At 42.9% G+C, this 14100-nt stretch overlaps 1 protein-coding gene across 2 annotated transcripts in view; it reads left to right on the top strand.

Moving 5' to 3' along the window:
• hoxc4a (homeobox C4a) overlaps positions 1 to 11994 on the top strand; it is a 51990-nt gene extending 39996 nt beyond the window's left edge. For both annotated transcript variants that reach the window (XM_088915527.1, XM_088915522.1), the window contains 2 exons: positions 9390 to 10251; positions 10852 to 11994. In XM_088915527.1, coding sequence (XP_088771653.1) covers positions 9813 to 10251; positions 10852 to 11249 — 837 coding nt within the window. In that variant the 5' untranslated portion in view covers positions 9390 to 9812 and the 3' untranslated portion in view covers positions 11250 to 11994. The remainder of the gene's footprint in view (positions 1 to 9389; positions 10252 to 10851) is intronic.
• Positions 11995 to 14100: the final 2106 nt, after the last annotated feature.

Raw genomic sequence — 14100 nt, 5'->3', positions numbered from 1 at the left:
TGTTCACTGGTGGATCGACTTATCGATTGATGGATTCAAAATCTGCGTTAAAAGCACTGTGACCCGCTGAAACCAACTCGTTTCTCTCACAGTACTGCAGAACGCGTTCTCGCTTGCGAACGTTCATTTCCGAAACAAAAAAAACCCCAACAGTTCTGTGTTTAATAATACTACTTACAGAACCGCAAAACTTGTACGGCTCCTGTCTGAGCACAAATGAGGCTGTTTTCAACAGTTTTTTTTCCTTCTACCTCTGTCTGTACAGACAGATGAAATGCGGCGCGGGGTAGTGATTGATAACTGGAGCGCGATCACACGCAACCCGTTTGCGCAGAGAACACAGCTTCAGCTCGGCTGTGGAACCAGGTGTGGGCACAGGAAGTCCTCCAGAGACGGGCAGGATTTTAGTTCTGCTGCAGTGCACGAAATGAGACTCACTCCCACCCGTCTCCACCATTCGCTTTCGGTGTGTGTGTGTTTTTGTCTTTTCAGACTTAGGTCTGGTTAGTCTCCTTACAGGTCTGCGATTTTATTCCGCTGGTTATGGCGAAGGTGGGAAAATAAAGGGAGGAGGGAGGAGGGAAGAGGGGGTGCAGATATGCCCCAATTAGCCTGTTCTCTCCCTGTTTCAGAAATAAGTGGAATGGATGCTCTCAGCACAAATCTCTTCTGCATCGCGACCCGAATCTCCTCCACTATGCAGCGCTTTTGTGGTGGTTGACTAATGACTACTGCACGTAACAAAAGCCCAGAGAATTCAAATAAAGCCGACTGTAAAAATACTAATGTCAGCTCTGTCTTCATATACCGATAGCGAGCTAAAAGGATTTCCTTGGAGGCTGACAGCGCTGTTTTTTTTTTCGCTTTAAAGCGCTGGGGCTACGTTTTCTACAAGGACGGATTGTCTGTCCGATTCCCCCCAGATAATTCAGCTCTCCAAACAAGTTGCACTCACTGTGACCCTGCCCGTTAGAGATACCCGTGCATTAAGACCTTCGTGGTTTTGTTGTAACACCTCAGACGAGGCATGCTTCAATGTTTTGTGTTTTGTTTTCGTAACGGACTCATTTTTGTAGAGCCACTTTTTAATTTGACACCAAGGGCGGTGGTTTTGAACTGATTCTGCACCTCGGCTGAACAGGAAAGTTGTGGGGAGGGAAAGGATTGTGTCACTACGAAACGATAATGCGATTACAAACCAAAGCGGGAGATTAAAACTACGTGCTCATAAAGTACATATGACAAACGCGCAGTGGTGGAATAATTGAATTAGGCTATGCGTTGCCTTTTTTCAAGTATTTCAACAAGGTGCGTTTATGTTTTTGGAAACAATCAGTCAAAGCTGACTCGGTTCTTAATACGCCTAAAAAGACGCCACCCCAAAAAAGGAAAATTGAAATATGTATTGTTTTTAATTTTCAGAAAACGCGTTGACTATTTGCATTCCACCAAAACATCTGTACGTGCGTCCGAACTGTTTGTCTTCTGCCCTGCAATCTCGCCTTGGATTTAAAAATCGAAGGACGCTGGAGTTTTGTGAAAACATAACACAACTACTGTTTAATTACTGTTAAACTACGCTCGTCGTGAATTTTGATGTCTTTTGAAACCATAAATAGGGCGTCAGGTAACACATAACAGGGAGGACTGTAAAGATTATCTTAGTGCTTATTCTTAGTTCATTGTGTGGAAAGCTGCAGAAAATGTGGTAACAGCGAAATTGTACACATAATACTTCTTATTGCCATTGTTATTTTATAATAATAAAATAAAAGAGTATCCCTGTTAATAGTATTTTCGTAATCGTCAGCCCCTGTCTTCGTTGAAGTTATGCAGTTCTAGGTTCTGACTGCCTGAAAGTAAAATTAGGTTATATCCTAATAACATTCGATCCAATAGACGTGTCTTTTGTTGGTGAATATCTCGTGTTTGTTAATTTGAGCAAATATGCATGTTTTAAATTCACGTAGACAGAAGTTGTAAAAGCTAAAATAAGAGGAGCTTGAGAGCTACCTCTCTTTGAGTATAACTTGCATATTTAAGTGTATTTTCATCGGAAAACGATGCATCGACTTTTTGATAATACAGAACTTCACTCCCTTAAAAAAAAAAAAGAAGCGAGAGCGTTTTAACATCTTTCCACGACGACAAATAGCAGGCGTAAAGACTATTAGAATGTAATCACGGCAAATATTAATCACCCATTAAGCGTCACATTATCTGTTAACCGAATTACTGTTTATGTAATGGCTGGAAAAGTCCGGATGCAGCCCAGTTCTCTCCCTGTATGACTTTTTATCTGTGTATCGCGTGAAGCCATTAAGGAGCCCAGGGTAGTTTGAGGGTCAGTCTAAAATACTGCTTTCTAATTAATTTTTACAAGTCCCAGCTTCCCTGTATTGAGCTACGGGATATAGCTCTAGTTAAAAAAACACATTCTGAAAAATAGACTCACAAGCGTGACCCGAGCTAGATAAATCCCCTCTTAACAATCCTGTCTGTCTGATTAGGCTGAAGAGTTATTCTATCGTGTATGGATGTTTCTTCGTTTTAAACCACTTTAACGTGTCATAAAACCCAGTGTGAAGCTTTTTGAAATCGGTAATCGGTGCCAGATAGATTGTTGACTGTTTTTTTGTCTTTCAAGTGTGTTTTTAAATTAATTAACTTATCATTGCTCTACAGCCGAGTGCTGCTAGTGTTTGCAGTATAACACAACTTTGTGTGTAGTGTAAGCAACGACAACGTTAACGCGTTGTCCTCGATCGTAAAATTTATTTTTAATGCATCTAATGAGTTTTTAATCCCCATAGGTGGCAGTGCTAATCTCTAAAACTCAGATCTGTAATTTTCCTATATACTGGAATGAGTTACCTTTTGATCGGTTTAATCTTATATATTTTTTAAAAATATATAAATATTTAGGTCTTCGGTGCAATTTAATATTTAAGGCACTTGTCTAAAACCAGGGTGATGCAGCAGAATTTTGTGAGATTTTTTTCTTTAGATAGCTCATCTCCAGTGTCCGCGAAGCTGCTAGTCAAATCTTGGACTGTGTAGGCCCATTTACAAATCTTCTCCTACAAATAATTCGTCAAGAGTCATAAAGCACATTAGGACAAGAGAGGGTGGGGTCCGAGCTTGCGAACGGGCTATTAAGAGCGAAAACAAAACTGGAATATGAATTGATTTGACAGAATAAAATCCAGAGGTGAATAAAAATAAAAATATTAATTGCCAAGGATAAAAAATAAAGCGAGTATTGTTTGGACGGAGATTTCAATGAATAGTTGGTAGTTTTGGAAACCAATATAATTTTCGACTAAACATGAAAGACTACTACACCATCTGAGATTAAACAAGCCACAGTCATTAGTAAAGGGTTTGTTCATAGTCGACTTCCATTCACTTGTGTTCAATATTTCCTTTCAGCAACACCAACGCAATTACAGTCACACGTGATCGGTTATGAATTCTATAATGGCCATTACTGGTTTATTGAAACATTTTTATGTCGTTGTCAACATCTGCAACTCAAGGCACATCTCGGTGCCTATTGGAACGCCATGCTGAGGACCCGGCACCTGTAGAGCGGAGAACCACCTTGTGCCCCAGCCTACCGCTGGGCAAGGAAGAGCAGTCTGTGCCCCTGCACTCCGGCAGCGGCGTGGCGGCCCACAACATTCAGCAAACACACAATTCACATGGCTGATAACGGCAGTGACTTCTTAACCTTCACAAGAGAGTCGCAATTAATCGGCGGCGATCGCAATATAAATGGGCTGATATACTCACACATCACAATAAGACGCTTGCTTGTTAAATATCCATCGCTAAACTGAACTGTTAGTAGTCAACTTTTGTTAAGCTATAATCAGGCCTCCACACCGAGTTTTCTACCAAAACGCAATAATTAAATAACTGTTTTGCAATGCTGAAGGTAAACCCAATTTACGTTTATTACGATCATGAACGATTATTATTTAAAAAACACACCAAGAAAAGCAAAGTACATATCCATGTAACTTGTGTTGTTCATATGGTTTGTTTGACTGCCGGTGTTAGTATGCAGAATCAATTATTTCTATACCTAAGACGTAAAAGTAAGAGTTTCACGTTCCTACCAAAACGCACTGAGGACGCACGAGTGCTCCTGAGCTCTCCGGTCTCGAGTTCATGAACCTGGGGGTCTCTGTTCTGGAGTCATAAAGACCCCTAATACAGATTTCACTGTCCGCGTGGCTGATAACCATGTGTGTCCATAACGATGGGAGTGTGTGTGTGTGTGCGCGCGCGGGGGGGTAGTATATCTTTCCACGGAATCAAATATTTGTCGGAGGGGACGGAATAGGTCCAAAAACAAAAATCTGAAATAAAAACGGGAGGTGTGTGGGGTGGGGGGAATCACTTTTAGACACAAAAATGAAACATCAAATTAGTTTGCCTCTGGGCTTCATTTTTCTAGTTCTGTATTATAACTAGTTATTGAACTAGGTACAAGATCTAAAAGCCATTTGTGTGGAGACAAATTTCATTGGTGTTTCCTCATCAATAACTCCTTGGCAGTGAACTATTGGAATGAGTCAAACGAGAGAGGTGAAATTCGGGTCACGCTGTCTAAGTAATATTAAAATGCGCTCACTTCGAGAAAGGGGGAGGGGGAGGGGAAGGGGAAGGGGAAGGGGCGGTGAGTATACGCGTTTATGCGAGCGCTTAGCGGGGGGGGGGGGGGCAGTAATTTTAGGCTGCAATCGAAATTGAAATGGGGCAAAATGACCAAAAACACATGCGCGCACACAAATCCCAATTTCGGGCTGGCAAGGGTTGTTTCGGTAGCCCGTCGAACATAAAAGTTCAGAGATTTAAAAAAAAATCAGAAGACGGTTAACGTAGTACATCAATTAGTGTAATCAGGTAGACATAACGGCATAACCGCAGCTCCTATACTGGACCAACTGATAAAATCAGTTTAGTTTGATTCATTATTCTCGCAGTACAACAGGACCTCGAAGAAAACAAAGGAAGGGTAGAGCCGAAGGAGAGATCAATTATAATTCATTTATGAACTCTACGAAAAAAATCATAGCTGTTTTTTTTTTAAAAAAATACATGTATTGTTGTTGTTGGCGATTGGTGTTCTTCAACATTCTCCTGCTTCTAAAAACGACTGGAAGCCCACGAGTTCAGAGTCCCCTCGAATATGACCCGGAGTGAGACAAGGACGGCTTCAATGCTTTTAAACCACCGCGTTCAAAATGTCATAAAAGACCAAACCATAAAACAGGCCGTGCGCGCGAAAATACGACACACATAGAGTTGCGAGAGAGAGAGAAAGAGAGAGAAAGAGCAAAAAAAACAAACTCGTGTGACATCTATTACCTGCTGGGGATTAAATACAGTTTATGTGCAAATTTAAATATTTTGCCTGCACTTTTGGAAAAACTGATAAACGTATACCCGTCACACACCCCCAACACACACACACACCAAAAAATGGCCGATTTCTCTCAATTCTCCGTTTGTGTCCCATATGCCAGCGTGTTGTGCGAGGAGGGACGGGTTACCGGGCGGTCAACATGGTAATGACGAGCACAATGAACCCGGGGGGACAATGGAAACTTATTTCTCTTCTCTACTGTCACGAGACTGCATTGTATCCCGCGTGCTTGTGTCGCTGAGGCGAAGCAGATATTGTCTGAATATTTATATATCGGAGGCCACTCCGAAGGTTGGGATTGGATTCGATTTTAAAGACGATAGCTCGCCTTTTGATTTATTTTTTTCTTCCTATTGCTTTCATGTGTGTTTCACACACATCAGCATGTATCGCGCACATACACGCTAGTGAAAATCTGTGTCCCTTGCACTTAACACGAGAAAAAGAGTGACATCAATATATTTTTTTTTATTTAACGTATTAAACATCTTAATTTGGATTGGGATGATGTTTATAGCCCCGGAGGTGAGGACTGGGGGGGATCGTCCTGTTTGTGTATGATTGCAAAAGAAAGCTGAACCCACGTCTCAGACTGAGTGTTTGTAATTCACAGACACTCGTGCTCTGATGAACATTTCTAAACTGGAGCTAAACGTGTTAGGGACGGCGGGATAAAGGCCGTTGTAGGTTACTAAGGCCCTCAGAGGACAGTAGGTCTTTAGCTCTGGTGTAATTTATTTGATTGGAGGCTGACATTAACGCCTCGCACTATTTGTGTAGACCTCTCAAATATTTTCATGTTTTGAACGACACTGGTAAGGTCCGGGTTGCAACGCAATGAACTTGCGCAATAAATTTCCAGCCTTTTTGAAAGACTTAAAAAGTCAAAGGGCTGTTGTTGGCGACCAACAGCTTGAAATCGTCTTTAATTTACAGCCTGTTACCTTCAGTCTGCTAGAACATTTCTTATTTTGTTGTTTTCATTTTTGTTTTGCTTTTGCTTCTGAATGGTTTTGTAATACATTCGTGTGAACCACAATCGGCGTCGCCAATAATAATTCCGCAGTTGCTTGTAAAGCTGCAGGTCACAACTCAGACAGCGTGTTGAAAACACTCCAATGTTCTACAATTTTCAAATTAATTTTGTAGATAATGCGATACAATAAAACAAGTAATTCATTGTGTTAAACAGCGGTGTACTACTGAATGTTGATTTTGTTGACGAACGTACGTCGCCACTGAAATACCTAAAATATTTTATTTTATCTTTTCTGAAACTTTTGAGTGAAGTGAATTGTTATAAAACGAGTTATTGTCTTAAAACAAATATTTTTAAAATAGAGGCTTGATCTTTTTCTTTTCATGCGGTCTGAGTTTCTCGAGGATTACATTTTGTTACAGATTTTATTCTGAGATTATTGTTTTGTCGAGTGATTTAATGTCTGAATCAGACACAGCAACGTAAGGTGATATTAGATTCAAGTAAAGGTCTGTAAGTAAAGTAAACATTTTATCAATAACACGAAGGATACCAACAGTTTTCCCACCGTAACGTAGTTTTGAACATTAAAATATGTACATTTAATTTTCTTTCCAGTTTTATGATAAATTGTATCCACACATCAATTCCAGTTGCTGATGTTGTTTTCGAATTAACATTTGCCGTGTCAATTTTATGTATTGAAATTTGAAGATCTTATTATCCTGGTGGTTAGTCCTTCAAAAGCGTCCTTTCGTGTCTGAATTTAAATATCGAGTTTATAAACAGTAAATACGACGTCAGAGAAGATCTCTGATTTGCAAAATAAAAACTGTGAATCGGAAGCGTTTTGCATTTTCTCTCTTACCCCTTAAAAAAGTATTGAATTGGACTGAAATGCCAATTTCTCTCTCTAATTATACTGGGTTTTCGAACTTTCGGGTTTGTAAATTATCGGGCAAAAGCTCCGCAGTCAGAAATGAACAACTCTGTATTAAGAAAACACAGTGTAGCAATAATACACATTCGTGTTGACTTCTCGTGTTAACACTCCAGTTGGTCCCATATTCCACATTTTCAAACCCTGTGGGTCTGAAGGGGTACTGGGATGCAGCCATTGTTAAATCGGTCTCTATGAACCCGCACCACACAAAAGCTCGCCACAAATGGACACACAGTTTGAGGCGATTATGGAGACGGGAAAGTGACCCGTCTGTTTAGTGCACACATGTTACAGCACCTAGGATTTCCGTTTCACCTCTCTCTCATTCTCTCTGCTTAAGCTTCATGAGCCCCCATTCCATCCCAAAAGCAGAAGGAGGCTTCTAGCAACTTTCCTACCCTCATCAGTCGTCTATATGTACCCTGTAGAACCGAATTTGTGTGAGCAGCAAAAATCGCAAATTCGTCTCTAGGGGAATACATGGGCGATGCCAATACCGCAGTGGCACGAACATGGTCTAAACTCTTGGCTTTTGGTTTTTCTCCATTTCGCTTCAGCTTGGGCGTCTCATTCTTTTTTTTTTCACTTCTGAATTCACACACACTCCCAAAAAAAAAAGACAACCAAGAAGGAGGCGCGCACTCAATAAATCCCTGTGTCCGAGCTCTGTAATTCGTGCTTCCGCGACGTTTACCTCACCCGCATCGGCAGAATTAATCCGAGTTGTTTTATTTTCTCTTTGTAATTAAACAACTGCGGCGGCCCGAGCTCATAGAACGATCAGCCCGGCAGAGAGGCGCGGGCTGGGGACCGTGCTCGTGCGAGAGGGGAAGCCGAGGGAGCGGGCGAGGGAGCTGGGAATCGCTGGAAGAGATTGATTTACGGGCTTCTCGCAGCCCCAATAAAACACACACACGCACACACAAAAAAAAACCCCGGCGAACATCAAAGCCAAAAGCCTTCGACATCGCTGGCGCGCGCGCTCTAATAAATAAACCATAAACAGCCGACTTTATGTGTCGTTTTTACTATAATCCAATAAAATATGACAAATCAATGATGGCGATTATTTAGAACTTGGAACGGTTAACGACGAGGTTCTGTTTCCTGATCCTGGGAATCGCCGGCTGGCAACATCTCAGCACGCGCTGGTGTCGAGAGTTCTTTTTCTTTCCAGTTTTTTTTTTTCTCGTGTCCCCGGATATTGTTTAATTATGGGGCCTGTTTGAAGAGCGTTGGTTAATACTTGGCAGCAACGCGTACGTTATCACAGTTTGCGTTCGCGTTGCAATTTACTTTTGTTTATTTATTTTTTTTGCATTGTTTTTAATAGCGTTTAGCCTTCAGCATCCCTAAACCAAGGGGGACTGACGACGTGCTTAACCTAATTTAAGCCCCTTTAATGCATCCTTTGGTGATATCTTAATTTAGAATGCCTGTCGTTGTTCTAATTTTGGACCACAAGGAACATGGAGCGTGCCAGAGTCGTGCTAAGGACCGCTACACTATCATGGTTTCTGACATCCCAGCACACACAGTCCAGCAACCTCCCCCCCCCCCCCACACACACACCCATATGCTATACACCTGTGAGAATGACATGATGCCAACCCGCGCAGACAAAGCCTGTGGGTGACTCCTACTCCTCTTTCCAGTATCATCTCGTTGGACGAATGCGTTGATCTTCACCCAAACCACTCAGGCATACTAATGTAAAACTGACCCTTCAAAGTATTAAGAAATAAGCTATAGGATGAAGACTTGAGGGTGTAGATGATTTTTTTTTTGGGGGGGGGGGGGAGAGAGGACGAGTCATGTCCAAGTGAAGGTGTCGCCATTGACACGAGTGCAGGTCCGAACAGGAGAAGGGATATTATATTGCTTTGTCTTTCCGTCTTTAGAAGACGGTGCTTGGCAGACCACTGGAGCTGGTGTCAAGGACTGTGAGCGGGGTGGGTGTGATGGGTGTGATAAATCTCTCTCCCTTCCTACGCATTTCAATCAAAGACGCTCCTTTTTGTCTCCGGCAGTCCCCAGAGTTGGTCAAGTCACCTGTACCTGCTCCAGTCCTCGACGCCTCGCCGTCCGCAGCCGCTGGCCCGGCGCGCCACCTAGTAAGACACTCAATCGCGTCGCACGTTTTATTAATTCAATTTTCATATCGTTATGTTAACCCAATTAGAAGGTGTCGGTGCCCCACTTACACAGGGACACACGCGCGCACACAGGCGCGCACACACACAAACACACGAACACGACGGGGAGAAGAAAAAAAAACAGGGTACATTTGGAATAAACCTTCGGTTCCTTATCCGGGGACTACCTTGCACGTTCTCATTGGCCCGCCGTGTCACGTGGTAAAAGTAACTTTACAGGGTCGCTCGCTAGTAGGAGGGCTTTATGGAGCAGAAAAACGACAAAGCTAGAAAAATTATTTTCCACTCCAGAAATTAATGATCATGAGCTCGTATTTGATGGACTCTAACTACATCGATCCGAAATTTCCTCCATGCGAGGAATATTCGCAAAATAGCTACATCCCCGACCACAGCCCCGAATATTACAGCCGCACGAGGGACACGGGCTACCAGCATCATCACCAGGAGTTGTATCCTCCGCGAGCGAGCTACCAGGAGCGCCAGTTTAACTGTGCAAGCATCCCAGAACCCGACACCCAAAGAGGGCATGGGCTCCCTCATCCCGGGCACCTGCTGGCTGGGAAGACGCAGCCGGCTGCCTGTGAGCCCCCACCGTTGCCCACGTCCCCCTCAACCCCGCCGGCTGTGCCTTCCGCCTGCAGCCAAGCCACACCGGAGCATTCAAGCAACAACACAGCCTCCTCCAAGCAACCCGTAGTCTATCCATGGATGAAGAAAATTCACGTCAGTACCGGTAGGCAACTTGTGTGTCTTTTCGTACTCACTCTCTCTGCCTCTCTCTCTCCCTCCCTCTCTCTTTTCTCATTTTGTCCCCTATCTGCTCACCAGCTCCCGCTACGATAGGAGAGGAGCTTTTGAAATAGCACAATTGAGGCGGATTTACGACTCGGCAGTGGTAATTACACCCACCATAAATTTTATAGCCGAGGTACAAGTCTGGGCTGCCGTGTTGCCATGTGGCTTTTTTCCTGTTATGTATGTGTGCGCGAGCAGGGAGAGGGAGAGCGAGGGGGAGAGAGAGAAAGGAGAGGGCGAAGGGGGAAAGAAAGCTCAGCTTTGTAACGTTGCATAAATAATTCAGAGATTCTTTCAACGCCAATGTGCTCTTCATTAGGATATAGTTAGGCGAGTTGTTGTAAAGCGCCGGAGTTGTTTAATGCTAGAGAAACATACACACGGTCGCCCCCCACCCCCCTCCTAGTCTCACAACCCCTCTTCCTTTCAAATCTCGATTCATGCCACTCTTATGCCTTTTCTCCGTCTCTGCTTCCGTCCCCCGTCCCCCCCTCTTTCCCCTTTTCTCCTTCTTTCCTCTGTGTCTCTGCCTTTCTAGTGAACCCCAGTTACAATGGAGCGGAACCCAAACGGTCCAGAACTGCTTACACCCGACAGCAGGTTTTAGAATTGGAGAAAGAATTCCACTATAACCGCTACCTAACTCGGCGAAGACGCATCGAGATCGCTCACTCTTTGGTTCTCTCCGAAAGGCAGATCAAAATCTGGTTTCAGAACCGGAGGATGAAGTGGAAAAAAGACCACAGGCTCCCCAACACCAAAGTCAGATCCTCGGCTTCCTCGGGCTCGTCCGCCGGCTCCTCCACCACCAGCTCCGCCGCCGGCGTGGTCCCCCCGGCCGGCAACACTGTCGCGGCCGCCAACACTGTCGCGGCCGCCGACGAACTCACCCGGGTCTCCGCCGCGGAGCGAAGCGAGGATATTACAAGGTTATAAAAACAGATAACGACACAAGAGAGGAGGCAGGGAGAGAGAGAAATGACTGATTATTTATAGAATATAATATATATTTTGGTTCTTCGTAGTTTTCTTGTGCGTAAAAAGAAGAAAATATGGAAAGAGAGGTCTTCCTTTGAGTCCACAGTTATATAAAATTGCATGTTATATAGCATGGATTAATGCGAATACCTACCGATTTTTTTTACGCTACATCAGGGTTTAATTTATTTAAAATAAGATTTTAAAAAATGGTTGGAGGAGGAAGAAGGACGCTGTTTTTTTTGTGGGTTTTGTTAAAGCTTTAGTTTGGGAAGGGTATCACAGACACCACGTCTGCCCGTGCCAATAGGTTAAATGCACAATTGTCGTTCTATTTATTTTTATTTAAAAAAAAAAACGACTGTAGAGACTTTTCTTTTTTTATTTTATGTGAAAAAAAAGCCAGATGATGACAAAAACCCACTGAATCTTGGACGTACTTGTTTCTGTTTGAAAAAAAAAATAACATTAAGGGTAATGGTAAAATACTGTGAGTCATTTGGCGTAATTACAAAAAGAAAACGAGACAAAGAAGTTAAGTAGTAAGTTTTGTGGTGACGTTGTGTTTTAGGCTGATTTTACCTGATCATTGTGAAATACAATAAACGAAATTTAGTGTCATTGTGATATTCATAGTGGTCAATAAAACAGTGAGTGTCAATATTAGTTTTAAAACAGGTTGGCGTGATTTTCATTTATTTTTAATCTGCTCAACCGAATGCCCACCGTCTTTGTGCTCTGTATCATCTCAGACTTGATTGTACCTCAGGGTTAGTTTGACCAAATGAGGTCTACAGGAAAGATCCATCGGCGTGGATTCGAGGAAAAAAAATGTTAAAACAGCAGAGAGAAAGGGGAACGCGCGGATTATATACAGAGAGGATGTTGAAATTAACAACCTGGGGTTGAGGTTTTAGGTGGCGGTGTGATTTAACGTTAACAGAGAGGCCGATGTGCCTCCAGTCGATTTAGTACAGTGGAATGTGTCCTCCAGCCTAGAGTGTGATTACCAGATAAATATAGAGCTGGGAGACAACACGTAAATAAAATTCAAAACCATACGCGTGCAATGCAGTCAAGTCCGCGTTCCCATAACGATCAGAATTTATTTCCTGGTGACAGCGAAGATGAGCGCGGCGCTTCCTCGGCGTTTCTGTTTTGACTTGGGAAGGGAGTCTGAGAAGCAGACCCTTCTAGACGGCGTTTTCTGCTTGGTTACCTGCGAGGCCTTAACCGTGGCAGTCTGACACCGTTGCCTACGCTCAGCCAAAATAAATACATGTTTATTACGGCGATAAATACACGTTTCATTAAGAGCAGCAGACGTTTCGTGTAAAAACGTACAGGCAAGCAACTAGTACACCGTGTAGACGTTCCTAATCGTTTATTCAGGTGTGTTCGAATACCCTGCTAATAATTTAGGCCCTTCACGATGAGGCGTTGTCATTCTTCGGGAAGCGAGAGTTGCAGCTAGTGTCGTTTTGTTTTTAACCTCGCCGGAATGCGCTGTACAAAAACAAAATCATTACTCTTCAGCCACATCACCTACGTCGTATCTCTTACCGGCATGTTCACTTTTCTGACTGTTTTAACTGGCTGGGGGAGGACTCCATAGTCCAGGCCTGGTCAGTGCAGGAGATCATGGCTGGTTCGTTTTAAAAAGTGCTTGTTGACTTTTCTTCTTAATATTTAATAAGCACCCTTCACCGGGGTCAGGGAGGTTAACATTTTGTAAACTCTCCGTGGTCGTTTATATAAAGTACTGATAACGTACCCTTAACAGGTTTAGCTGTAAGTACGTGTTCTTTTTTATTCAACAAGAATTCACTTGCCTATTCATTGAAATTTAATAATATTTATAAGGCCACTAGTCGTGGAAAGTCATGCTTCCATGTCATTTCGTCACCCTTACTGATTCAGAACTACAAAAACTACCTGTAAAAACCAGAAATGTTTTTGTTTTGTAACACTCGGAACAGCAAGAACTGCACTGAACGACACTCGCTTGTCAAGCTTTTGAAATGTACAGAACAAAAACATGACTGCTTACAAAAAAACAACAACAACGATTAAACATCCTCCACAGTAGCGTTCATCAATATGTCCAAATTACAATATGCGGTTTTTCTTTGCGTTTTTTTCTTCGGAATTGTCTCCTGGGTTTATGGTGTTTCAAGACAAGTAAAAAGGGAATTTAAAAAAAGAGAGAAAAGAAGATTCTTAATTCCGGATAATTACTTCCCCCTTTTCTTAATTACTTTAAATCAAATCTCCCAGCTACCGACGCATTGATCGCCTTCAGCCTCGTAGAGATAAAAACCCGAATGACTGGTGCTATTTGGGGGAAAAAAATCTAGCTCGATTTTTCAGCTTAATAAATAAATCTCGGGCTCAGAACGTCATCTGAACCTTGAACTCGCCGTGTCAGCAGCTCCAGACAAGTTGCACGTTTCTATTCCTGAATTCTGTGGCAATTTCTCCACCGTCTTCTGTGTTTCGTGTTACTGCGGTTCTTTGGTTTACTGTGCAGAAAATTCCAAGAGCACGAGGCCGGTCTGGGAGAGGGAGACGGCCTGAGCCTCACATTCTATTTATTTATACGTCATAAGACGAATTCAACGCTGTTCCGATATAAAGCAAAATTATAAACGCCTTGCCATCTTTATCGGTTCATATGGCGTACTTCTTCTAAAGCAGTATGTGATACTTGTTCTTGGGGGTGAAAGTGTCTCTTCCGCCCTCACTCAAAAAGTGCAGTTTCCCGAGTTCAGATGAAGCAAACAGTGAGCCGCAGAGCACAGGCGCAGCT

This window comes from Atractosteus spatula, chromosome 1 (genome assembly GCF_055471065.1).
Source record: "Atractosteus spatula isolate fAtrSpa1 chromosome 1, fAtrSpa1.hap1, whole genome shotgun sequence".
Lineage (NCBI taxonomy): Eukaryota > Metazoa > Chordata > Actinopteri > Semionotiformes > Lepisosteidae > Atractosteus > Atractosteus spatula.
This window is presented reverse-complemented; position numbering and strand designations above follow the sequence as displayed.